Source organism: Microcaecilia unicolor, chromosome 11 (assembly GCF_901765095.1).
Source record: "Microcaecilia unicolor chromosome 11, aMicUni1.1, whole genome shotgun sequence".
NCBI lineage: Eukaryota > Metazoa > Chordata > Amphibia > Gymnophiona > Siphonopidae > Microcaecilia > Microcaecilia unicolor.
Genome location: NC_044041.1, coordinates 65,705,581 through 65,718,669, shown reverse-complemented (window position 1 = coordinate 65,718,669; position 13,089 = coordinate 65,705,581). Strand labels below are relative to the sequence as shown.

At 42.6% G+C, this 13,089-nt stretch overlaps 1 protein-coding gene across 1 annotated transcript in view; it reads right to left on the bottom strand.

Annotated features, from left to right (window-relative positions):
• The window catches only part of RAB35 (RAB35, member RAS oncogene family), a 46,686-nt gene that overhangs the window by 4,217 nt on the left and 29,380 nt on the right, over nucleotides 1-13,089 (bottom strand). Inside the window, exons 3-5 of the mRNA XM_030219510.1 lie at nucleotides 5,108-5,231; nucleotides 2,774-2,898; nucleotides 1,419-1,543 (exon numbers count right to left, since the gene is read on the bottom strand). Of these exons, the coding sequence (XP_030075370.1) occupies nucleotides 1,419-1,543; nucleotides 2,774-2,898; nucleotides 5,108-5,231 (374 nt within the window). The remainder of the gene's footprint in view (nucleotides 1-1,418; nucleotides 1,544-2,773; nucleotides 2,899-5,107; nucleotides 5,232-13,089) is intronic.

The following is a 13,089-nucleotide window of genomic DNA, read 5'->3' as shown; positions in this document are numbered from 1 at the left end:
ACTCTTTCCAAAAATACTAGGACTAGGGGGCACGCAATGAGGGCATGCAATGAAGCTAAAAAGCAGTAAATTTAAAACGAATCTGAGAAAATATTTCTTCACACAACATGTAATTAAGCTCTGGAATTCGTTGCCAGAGAATGTAGTAAAAGCAGTTAGATTAGCGGGGTTTAAAAAAGGTTTGGATAGCTTCCTAAAGGAAAAGTCCATAGACCATTATTAAAATGGACTTGGGGAAAATTCACTGCTTATTTCTAGAATAAGCAGCATAAAATGTATTGTACTGCTTTGGGATCTTAAAGACAGGTACAAAAAACAAATATCAATAAACAGTCATTCAACGATACCAATACAAATAGCATCTCAGTTGCTCAAAATTTTTTATACTGTATTATTCAACTCCCACCTCCAAACCCACCCTGACCCTCCACCTCCCACTCCCTCAAGAAACACAACCAGACCCAAAGTCTGTTGCTATCAGTGCCACAGACTCAAAACTTATCATTGTATAGTCCCCTCTAGACCATCAAGATCCCGACATATACACCTCTTCAAGTAGTTTGGAAACCAGTTACACACGATTTTATAAACCTGCTCTTGCAAAGCTGTATCTACAAACTTCACAGGAGAGACACAGTAATTTCTGTAAAGTTTCCCCACTAATTTCAACTCCCAGATCTTGCAACCAACCATCCACTCACTTCTGAATAATTAACACGGACTGATCTGCACTTAAAACTATGTATTAAAAAAAAAAAAAAAAAAAAAAAGAGGGGTGGTCTGAATTCTCTTGTCATTAAGCAAAAGAAAAGTTTCTTCAACCCTCTCTACCTCATCTTAAGATAGCACTTGTGGAGGAAGGGAATGGACATAGTGATGGACCTAAAGGTGAGCAAAATAGTCTTTAGCCTGTAACTGATATAACTTCCTCCTTTAAACCCTGCCTTCACATATGGAGGAGCCTTTGTGGTCTTGAAAATTCATTTTAGGTTGGTCCTATCATCTTCTTGCAGAGTGCAGCACTGCAAGGTAATGCTGACATGTGGCTATGACTATGCTGCAATAGATGGAGGTGGGAATTTTTCAGCTCAGGCTAATAAATGCAAGTGTCAAATGAAGATCTTGCAATGGAATCAAACTAAAGCTCATGACAATTTAAAAAGTAAAAGTACACATTTCACTGTACCTTTTTCTTCTCTCAGCATAAACAGAAAAAACAAAACCCTGCTGGAAACAAATCTCACTCAGGTTTCTGTGCATCAAACTATAATTTTTAAGCTTGGTTGCAACCTGTGAGCTAGTAACTTCTGAAGAACTGCCAAAAAAATTTACACTTATGTAGAAATTACAAAATCACAGTCCCTTAGTCACAAAGACTCTGAGCACATACCTTTCAGAGAATTAAAACTACTACATACCTCTTCAACATTAATATTTTCTTTGGCACTGGTCTCAAACAGCTGGATACCCATCTGTCCTGCAAACTTATAGGCATCTTCTGTCTCCACAACCTTTCGCTCTGGATCATCATTCTTATTTCCCACTGAAAAGAACACAGTAGTGAATCTTGTCACTCACTATGCGAGATCAATAATCCATGCATATGCTGCATACATATGGTAGGTGCTACTTGAATATGCACACATAAAAACGAGACATGAGAAAGAAAGTGGGTTATCCACAAACAAATTCTTTTCACATGTGTATGATATGAATGGATATCTTATATAATAATTTCTCAATCTGCATCCCTGGACGGCTGGCTGGCTAGGTTTATAACCGTATGCAAATGAGCTACTACGTAATCGGCTCGCCTCCAGTCTTCCCTTTCCTTCCCTCAGTGTCCCGCCCTTGTGGAAAGAGGAAATTACATCGGAGGAGGGTGGGACACTGCGAGGGAAGGAAAGGGAAGGCCGGAGGCGAGACGAACCTGCTGCCGCTGCGACTTGAGGTAAAATACACATTTTAAGGCAGGGCAGCAAGAAGGAAAGGAGGGCTATTGTGGGACAAGAGGGCAGGCAGGAGAGGGCTGGGGTTGAACTGGAACTCGGGTGCTTAAAAGGGAAGGGCAGAGGAGAATCGCTAGACATGGAGGGGAGGGCAGGGGATAATCGCTGGACATGGATGGGAGGAGAGGACACACAGGAGAATCGTTGGGACATGGGTGGGAGGGCAGGGGAGAAAGGAGAAATCACTGGACATGGAGGGGAGGGCAGGGAGAATTGCTGGATATGGATGGAGGAGAAGGCAGGGGAGAATTGCTGGATATGGATGGAGGAGAAGGCAGGGAAGAGAGATTTAAAACATAATTGCAATTAGATGATAGCCTTGCTAGGGTCAGTTTCATTTTTCACAAAACAGGCTTTTTTTGCTTGTTTTTATTAGTTGATGTGCACATGATGGGAAACTCCTTAAAACTTTAGACAGGATCTACTTTTTTTCAAGTTAATTAAAATTTTATACACCGCCCTCAAAACAACCTTTCTGGGCAGTTTACAATAAAGGAGTAGCCGCCTAGTGGTTACTGCAGTGGCTTGAGAACCAGGAGAATCGAGTTCAATTCCCAATGTAGCCCTCTGCAACTCTGGGCAAGTAACTTAATACTCCACTGGCCCAGGTACAAAATAAATACCTGTACATAATATGTAAACCGCTTTGACTGTAAGCGCAGAAAGGTGTTATATCAAATCTCATCCCCTTTCCCAATAAAATATTTGTCCCTTTTTGCTTCAGGAAACAACCTGTTGAATACCATATCTTTTGCTGCACTCACCTAATATCCGGCACACATCATCACAGTTCTGGTTAATTTCATGTAACCATCGTTTCACATTTACAAAGGATTCTGCACTGGTGACATCATATACAACAATAACTCCATGGGTTCCTCTGTAATATCTATTAGCAGACAAAAAGACAGTGTAAGGCCCATGAAAGATTCCAACTATTTAACCTCCCCTTACCAACCATTTTTAATTTTCTTTTCATTTGTATTTGTTCTACCTTTACTAAAATCAAGGAAGTTTCAGTTGTATATCTGATCTCATGCAAAATTTAAGTGAACACACAGCAACCAACATAGCTAAGCAATAAGGGTGTGCATTCATGAATGCACCTTAAAAATTTAGTGTGCTCTAAAATTTTTAATGCACTCCTGGGCTATTTTACTAAGGCGCGTAGGAACCTATGCGTGTCCAACATGCATCAAATTGGCACTACTGCGTACCCAGGTGGTAATTCCATTTTTGGTGTGTGCTCAAAACACGTGGAAGAAATATTTTCTATTTTCTACCGCAGGGTCCTTACCTGGCGGTAATCAACAGCTGGCAAACGCTACATGCTTAGCGCCTAGTTAGCGTGTGAGAGCTTACCGCTAAGTCAGTGGGTGGTGTTAAAGTCTCAGGGGTGAAAATAGACGTGTGATGGTTTTTTATTTGCCACAAGTCCATTTTCTGGCACATTAAAAAAAATCCACTTTTTTCCAGGCGCACCCAAAACGTGCCTACACCAGTGCAGGCCGCTTTTAGGTGCGTCTTGCACCTTAACACCACAATAAGTGACAAATTAAGTTTAGTCTGCATTAGAAGCTCCCTATTAAAACAGATATACAAAACTAACCAAAAAACACCTGAAAATCAGGAAACATTGGGGGGGGGGGGGGGGGGGGGATTTTTGCCTGTGCATATCCCTATTTAAATCGAACCACTGTAGGATCCACAGGATTTCTGCTGTTGTAGGGCACAGAAAAAATAAACCAAAGCTCAGGAATTCAGACTTGACTGTTGGATAGGTTTACAGAAGCAGGAAAGTCACCTGAATCATCTACATGCAAAGAACTGGAGCAGATTCTAGAATCAGCACCACAGTGATCTGCCCAGCCCACTCTCTGGCTGAGAGTGGAATCTACTGTGAAAGTATTTTAATCATGCCTGTTCATTCTCTTTCTTTGAGTCCTGTTAGACCAGTCCAGACCAGGTTGTGTCCCTTCCCAACCAGAAGATGGAGGTAGAGACACTAACATTTCTAGTGACATCACTAGTATAAGGGCTACTGCAGCCTGGAATCCTTCATTATGTTATTGTCCAAGTAGAATCAGGAAAGGTACCTGTTTTAAATTCCCCTTGTTCAAATATATCATATAGTAATGATTTTTATTTTTAAACCACTGAAGAACACACAAACCAGCTATCCAACACAGAACCCTTTAGCAGTACCTGATGCCACAGTCTTCTAGGATGGGCCCTTGATTGGTCTAGCAGAACTCAAGGAAAGGACATTAACAGGTATGATTAAATTTCACCTTCATTATAGTCCAGTGGGATGTACAAAAGCAGTCCTGCTGGGACAGAGAAGACAAGGCCCCATGCCATACATCTACATCTCTGGCATGGTATCCTGAAGTTAGGCAGCGACAACCAAGTTGCCTTGCACAAAGCCTCCATAGGTATCCACCCAAAGATGTCACCCGAGTCCAAAGGAGGTGTGCTACATGTATTTGGCTTCCCTCTCCAACAGAGGGCGCTGCCTCCAAGGTCACTCTGCTCCATTGTGCCATATAGGTCTTCTCCACAGCTCACAAAACGAAGCACACAGCCTAGTGAACCTCTTAAGGAGTGTGCAATCACAAGAGAATGCCACCACACTCTGTGCCCATCCACTTCATATAGAGGTCGTGGGCAGAAAGATTCCTGCACTACTGAAAAAGTCATAAACGATGCAACAACTGGTGATGTTGCTGGAAAAGTCAGTATCTCTACCCTCATCTGCTGATCAGGAAGGGACATGATCCATTAATCTGGACTGGCCTAGATAGATATGAAAACAGGAATTAAGCAGGTAGGACCATCAAAGGAATATCAAGGGCTTTAGCAGAATAAAAAAATAACCTCTCCATTAGAAAACAATGAAAAAACTAAGTGAAGGTAACAAAGCAAGCCGTTATCCATCCACAAGTTTTCTACACCCACACACAAAACTAGCTTGCAAGATATGCTGGAAACAGAGGTATGAGAATGTGATGAGACCTCGCCAGTGGGCTAAATCTATTGATGAAGTCTCAGTCTTACCATTAAAAAATAAATTCACTGGCCACTCAGGCTGAACTTACGTAGATGTTATAGTTCTGAAGCGCTCCTGTCCTGCTGTATCCCAGATCTGGAGCTTCACCTTCTCTCCATTAATCTCAACTGTTCGTATTTTAAAGTCCACCCCTATCGTGGTGATGTAGCTACCTAGAGAGAGTATCAAGATACAGAATGAAGCTTAACACACTGCAAATATGCTGTCTGAAGGAAAAGATGAGAAAGAGGAGCTATGAAACATTTTAAATGTTTAGCAGGCTTCAAAAGGAGTACAGGAAGGTGCAATTTCTTCTTGCTCCCTTCTCCCCTTTACTTTGTTGTAATTACATATCCTGATAACTCATTTTTATTTAAACCCAGTGTAACTGTGCTGCTTCTTCACTGACCAGATGAAGGGAGCAGAGTTCTGAAAAAAAAAAAAAAAAAAAAAAAAGGAGTCACAGATTTTTTTAGTCCAAACTGAAAGGTTAACATGAATAGTTTAGCCACAGAAAAATAAATTCAAAGACAGGGGATCTCGACATGAAGCTAGACAGAGGGGAGAAGACTTAGAGAAATTAGTAGCAAATCATTCTTCAGCGAAGATGGCAGATGTCCAAAACACCCTACCAGCAGAGGTAGTGAAACTAGTAGTAGTTTAAGCAAGATTTAGAGGGCTACAGAGCACAATTACAATAAAAGAAGGTGAGGGAGAGGAAATGATGCTATCCAGCAAGTCTGACAGGTAACGGCAGAGTTCCAATCTGAGAAATGGAAAAAAAAATGAGAAATACTCTCATCCCTAAAGGAAAAACCACCCCATTAAATGTACAAAAGTTGCAGAAGGTGAGCAGTGGTCCCATATGTCATCAACATGAAGCAGAGTGGGTGACCTCAAAAGCTTTGCTTTTGGATCACAGAGTGTGAAAACTGATGCAACTAATAAAATGAAGCTGAGTAGCACAACAGCAGGCGACAAAGCGAAGGAGGTGCCTGCAGGGGAGAAGGGCAATGCAGGCCCAGAAGATGCAATCAACACGGAGGAGCTCCAAGTTTTCAGGAACTAAAAGATGAAATAGCAGCGGTAAGAGGGGGATCTGCTTGAGGTGATGCAGAAAATCTGGATGGACTTGGCAGACCTTTTAAATGGAAAGTGAAAGAGCAAATGGAGGATCTAAGAAACACAAGCAAAAGGTTGGTAAGCATGGAGAACTATGAGGAGCAGACAGAAGAGAAACTGAAGGACCTGGAAAACTATGAGGAGAAACCTCAGGATAGGAGGGGTTTCTCAGATTATAGAGTATGAAGATTATGTGAATGTGGCTAAGAGGATTTATGAGATTGTGTTGGCCTCAGGAGAACATCGAGTTTGGGATGTGGAGGTGAAAAGTGAACAAGCAGACAGGGCAACTGGAAAAATGATAATACATAATCCATGGGACACTGTAATTAGTTTGTACAACAGAACCAAGGAAATGATTGCTAGCAGAATGGAGGCCTTAAGTGTCTATATGAATAGTGTCATAAAAGTGGTTGTACATGCAGATTTAGCAGTGGTGACCCTGCAAAAGAGAAGGGCTATTAAGATTACGCTTATTGCTGGCCGTTTTCACTTGGACTGGCATTCACAGTCAACACACAGACCAAACAGGTCAAGAAAGTGAAGGATGTTATGAAAGCCCTGAAGGAAGTAGATCTAGAAGGACCAAGCCAGAAGGAGGTTGAAGTTCTGATGCTGAAAGGTGGCAGAAAGTAACCAACCAATTGCAAAGGAGAACAAAGAGAATCTAGGATCAGTGTGAAGAGTCTGCCAACAGTAATGCAGGATGAAGAAACAATGGCGATATAGAGTGATGGAGCAGAAGGATATTTGCAACTTTTCAGCAGAACAGATCTGAGTACATAAAACTGAGTGACTAGGTCTATATGGGGAGGGCTGTTTTTGCATTGATGTCTGATGTGGGGGAGAGGAGGACATGGTGGAAAAGCAAAGATACTTATCTGTAGCAGGTATTCTCAGAGGACATCAGGCCATTCATTCTCACATGTGGGTGACATCAACCACGTCACCCGGTGCGGAGCTTAAACAAGTTAATACAGCTTTAAGAGCATATGCAGCATCCCCACCTTGCATACGTGAGAGCACAGGACCATCAGTACAACAACATAGAATGGAATCAACTCCAAGGGGAGGTGGGAGGGTATGTGAGAATGAATGGCCTGCTGTCCTCAGAGAATACCTGCTACAGGTTAAGTATCTTCGCTTTCTTAGAGGACAAGCAGGCTATATTCTCACAGGTGGGAATCCCTAGCTACCAGTCTCACAAAAAACAACCACAATTGATAAATTGGACCTTGCAATGGCAAAGGCAAAATAAGTAATTAACCTGAAACTATATACAATTTCGTGAGAGTGCAGCCTGGACCAGAACAAAATGGGCCTAGGGGGTGGACTTGGATTTTAGCCCCCCCCCCCCCCCCAAAAAAAAAAAAAAAAAAATTCTGCACGACTGTCTGTCCAGACTATCACAAGGTAATACTGAGATGTGAATGTGTGGACTGAAGACCACATCGCAGCCTTGCAAATTTCTTCAATAGAGGCTGACCTCAAGTGGGCTACCTACATCACCAAGGCTCAGACAGTGTGAACCTTGACATGACCCTCAAGAATCAGCCCAGCCTGGGAATAAGTGAATGAAATGCAATCTGACAGTCAACTGGAAATTGGGAAACGCACAATGGCAACCCCTATTCTGCTGGATCAAAAGAAACAAAAAGCTGGGTGGTCTGTAGGGTCTTAGTCCAGTCCAAGTAAGAGGCCAATGCTCGCTTGCAGTCCAAGGTGTGCAGTGCGCATTTGCCAGAATGGGCATAAAGTTTGGGACACAATTTGGGAAGAACGATCAACTGGTTCAGATGCATCTACAACATAACCTTAGGTAGGAACTTAGGGTTCGTGCGGAGAACTACTCTATTATGATAAAATTTGTAAGGTGGATCCACCACTAGGGCCTGAAGCTCACCAAAAACAAGACCTTCCAGGTCAAATACTTCAGATGACAGTAATCCAGTAGCTCAAAAGGAGCTTTCATCAGCTGGGTGAGAATGACACTGAGGTTCCATTACACAGGTGGAGGTCTGACAGGAGGCTTTGTCTCTCTAGAGATGGGCCTACCCTCTACAAGGCAATGGTGAGCACTAACTGAACTAAGATGAACCCTTACAGAGTTGGTCTTGAGAGCAGACTCAGAAAGGTGTAGAAGGTATTGAAGCAGGGTCTATGTAGGGCAGGAAAGGGAGTCTAGGGCCTTGCCCTCACACTAGACAGCAAACCTCCTCCACTTGAAAGAGTAACACCTCTTAGCAGATTATTTCCTGGAAGCCAGCAAGACCCTGGGACACCCCCAAGAAAAAGAATGGAAGAAAATTCTAAGCACTCAAAATCCAGGATGTGAGGGCCAGAGACTGGAGGCTGGGATGCAGAAAAGATCCCTTATTCTACATGATAAGGGTCAGAAAACTCTCCTTTGGAGGACAACTCCTGAAGAGGATGGAACTAGATCTGCCTGGGCCAGTATAGAACAATTAGGATCATGGTTCCTTGGTCTTGCTTGAGTTTCAGCAAGGGCTTCCCCAGAAGAGGGATGGGAGGATGCGCATACAGATTGCCCCCCCCCCCCCCAATGAAGGAGGAAGGCATCCGAGGCTAGCCTGTTGTTGGCCTGGAGCAGAACTGAGGGACTTTGTGACTGAATTAAGTGGTGAGTGGGGCTCCCCACACTTGGAAGATCTCACAGGCAACTTGCCCATGTTGAGTGACCACTGGTGCTGTTGCATGACCTTGCTCAGTCTGTCGGCCAGGCTGTTGGATTTGCCCACGAGGTAAAGGAGCATCCCATGCTTGAGTGCCCAGTGCCACATCCAGATGGCCTGCTGACACAGTGGGTGTGATCCAGTGCCCCTCTACTTGTTGGTGTACTACACTGCAACCAGACTGTCTGAGTACAATTTGGTTGCACAGCCTCTCTCTGAAAGCCCTTAAAGCACTCCAGATTGCCCATAGCTCCAGGAGGTGGACCTGAAGATCTGATTCCTGAGATGACCAAGCACCCTGGGTGTGAAGCCCATCCACATGAGCGCCCCACCTCAGGCGGGATGCATCTGTCATCGGCACCTTCTGGGGAAGTCCCCCAGTCAAATTGGACCGAATTATCCACCAAAGTAAAGACTGAACCAACTCTGGTGTTACTCGTACGACATCAGCTAGGTTCCCTGAGGCTTGGCACCACTGGGTAGTTCTCATGTGAAGACATGCCACAGGCGTGACATGGACACTGTAACCTGATGGCTGGCTCGGACCAGAGTGGCAAGAGCGACAAGAGTGTCCTCCTTCAGCACAGGGAGAAAACTGCATGTCTAGCAGGGCTCCAATGAAATCCAATTGCTGAACAGGATGGAGATGGGATTTGTACAATGCTCAGCTATTGTAGGTCTAAACGCATACCCAGAGGCCTCAGAATAAGCAAAGCTCCAACGATGTTCTTGGATAATCAGTTATTTTTAGACAAGTGGTGTGCAATTCTCAATAAATGCAGTTTCGATCTCATGATTTTAATAGCTGAAACAGCACAATCAAAGAGTAAAATATTAAAGGAAACCTTAGAACCTAAATTAATCGTATTAAACAGCCTAGACCCTAGTTATGATGCTATATTGCAAGATGTTAACACTAAGCGTGACAAATTCAAAAAATGGCAAATTTAGAAGAGATGAGGCAGATTATAAAAGGGGATCAATTTACCCCTTTTCCAAATCCAGACAATATTTTCAGAATAAAAGACCCATTAAACAGTCTACTCAAATTAAACTTAGGCCTTCTCAAACAAATACCAAAGTTGACCATATCAATACAGAACAGAGACGAAAAAGAGTGAGAAGCGATTCTGGGGACGAATACACTTCCCCTATTGGGAGCCCCATGATGCACCAGCAACCTGCAAGAACGTCTAGACACTCAACTGAGCGCGACACATCTCTTTTAGCTAGTCAAGAACTTCAAACAAATTCTTTTTTAGAAGAACTTTGGAGGAAGGACACGAGATTTCATTCGCAGCGCCACCCATTTCATCCACAAGATCGTTATACACAAAGAGGAAGAAGCAGAGGAAGAGGAAGAACACAGAACACATACCCACAGAATTATCAACGCAGAGGCAACATTTGACATCTATATCGCCAGTAGAGGAAACAATACCTATTTTTAACCTCTCACAATACAAACCCACAGTAACAGAGTTCAGTGTACTCCAGAAGGGCTTATCCTTTGTACCCACCAGTGGATACAATGCTTTTCAGACACGAGTAGACCTCTTTAAATTTAATCGTAAGCTACAGATTATACAGGCATTCTCTAATAATCTCAGTACAACACAAGAGGTCTCGGTGGTAAAAAAAACCTTCTACTTGGATACCCCCCGGTCCTTCACACCCACTGATTGAAGCATTTCATCAATGCGTGGATAGAGATCTTAAAGAAAGTTGAGAAGAATATCAAGCCCCGTTATTATAACATCACAACGCTAGAACGTAGAGCCAATAAAGATCTCTCCACCAATACTTCTATTGTGATCAAACCAGCGGACAAAGGGGGAGGTATAGTAATTATGGATCGAGCTAAATATGTACAAGAAGTTCAGCGACAATTAGATGATCCAAATTTTTATATCCCTTTACAAGATGACCCCACTGGAGGAATTCAGAAAGATATAGAAGAACTTATAAGTGTTTCATCTAAGATGGGCTTCCTTACCGAAAAAGAAAGGCAATTTTTACAGGTGAGACACCCTGTTATTCCGACCATTTACATACTCCCAAAAATACATAAGTCCACTGAAAATCCACCTGGAAGACCGATTGTTTCAGGAAACGGCTCCATTTTAGAACCATTATCTATTTTTGTGGACTTCTTCTTACGGCCCTTTGTTCCAATTATTCTGTCATATGTGCAAGATACTACCCATATGATTAACATCCTCGAACACTATGATGGTCCGATAACAGACACCATCATGGTAACCATGGACATTGAGTCGTTATACACAAACATTCCTCAACTTGAAGCATTGAATATAATTGAAGAAATTTTACATAAAAGGACCACGCACCGAAGAATACCCAATCACTTGATTCTGACTTGCGCAACCATAGCGCTTACTAAGAATTACTTCCGCTTTAATGATACGTATTATCAACAGATTAAAGGCACTGCCATGGGCGCCAGTATGGCACCTGATTTAGCCAACTTATATGTGGGAAAATTTGAAGAAAAATTCCTTACCAACCATCAATTTGCAAACCACATTAAAATCTACCGACGCTACATAGACGATGTCTTCATTCTTTGGCAAGGCAACGAGGAAACTCTCCTCTCATTTCATCAATGGCTGAATAGTCAAGATCCGAATCTCAAATTCACTTTAGAATATGATAGTAACAACATTCACTTCCTTGACATTTCAATTACAAAAACTGACTATTTTTTCAAAACGAATATTTACAGAAAACCCACAGATCGTAACATGTTTTTGCATTATTCAAGCTATCACAACCCCAGTTTGAAGAGTAATTTGCCTTTGAGTCAATTTCTTCGTCTTCGACGCCTCTGCTCAGACTTTGATGATTTCGACCATCAAGCAAGGATTTTGAAAGATAGATTTTCAGTCAGGGGCTATCCACTTCGACACATTAATAATGGACTCAATAGGGCTATAGAGAAAGATCGCTCAGAATTATTGCAACCATCAACACAGAAGAATACACCTGATATAGTGTGTACATTGAGTCTTCAAAACTTTTAATAAAATTCTTTATTAACAAACATCCTCCAGGTTCTGGCATCCTTGGTCACTCGCCCACTTTTTGCTTTCTTCTGTTTTTACCGTGGGGTGTTTGAGTTCTCCGCTTGTCGGCGGAGCTCCTCCCATCAACATTTTGTAGACATCTGCAAGATGAGTAACTGATTCCAGCTTTTTATTTATTTTTTTTAACAGAACCTACAGATCTCTGTTCTACCAAGTTTTTTCCATGCTTGCTCTGAACCATCTTGTCGATAATTTACTGCCCTTGGTTGTAACTAACATTCTCTCATCCTGAGATTTCAGGTCTCCTGTTCTTAACCATTCAATGTGTCCTGGCTTCATCCACATACAGGTCCCCGGAGTAACACTATTTTCCACCGTATTTGTGCATTTGACACTTGTTTTGCCTTGTCTGCTGATCTAATTATTGGAAGAGCTTTGTTCTGCTTTGCATATTCTGTTGGTTCCCTGCCTTTGCATACAAGTGGATTTTCACTCAGGAATGCTTCAAGTATAATGATGGAACTGGATTCTGGACACCATTTCATACATCAATAGTTTTTGTAAGTTCGGCTCAGTTGATGCTGGAGGCCTACAATGTCAATGGCTGCCAGGACCTCCCATGGTAGTCTTAGCAGCCCTTGGGTCACAGCTGCAGCACAGGGCAGGAACGAGTGGGGTTCATTCCTGTCCCTGAAGAGACCACTAAACTACCAGGGCTTCCAAAGATAGGCCTGGGGAGAGCCTACAGGTGGTCAGATGGAATTTTGTCTTGGGGGGGGGGGGGGGGGGGGGTGTGGTTGAGTTTTGTGTTCTGGTGCCAAGTCAAACTGAAATTCAGTTGGCCTCTAATGTCAAGGACTTAAAAGTATGGAATTCACTGCCAGAGAACATGAGATTGATTCAAGAGAATAAAAAGTTTCAAAAATCTCTTGAAAAAAACCCAAACATTTCAGAAATATGTAATATCAAGATCTTAAATTGGTAAGATTACAATAAACTCCCAAGTATGCCTGTTAGGCAATGTAGAGTAGTTATTTACCTGTAACAGGTGTTCTCCGAAGACAGCAGGCTGCATATTCTCACAAGTGGGTGACGTCACGTCGGCCCCGGAGGATTTTAAAGCAAAATCTAAAAATCTCTTTAACGGCGTTCCGTCGCACAAGCGATCG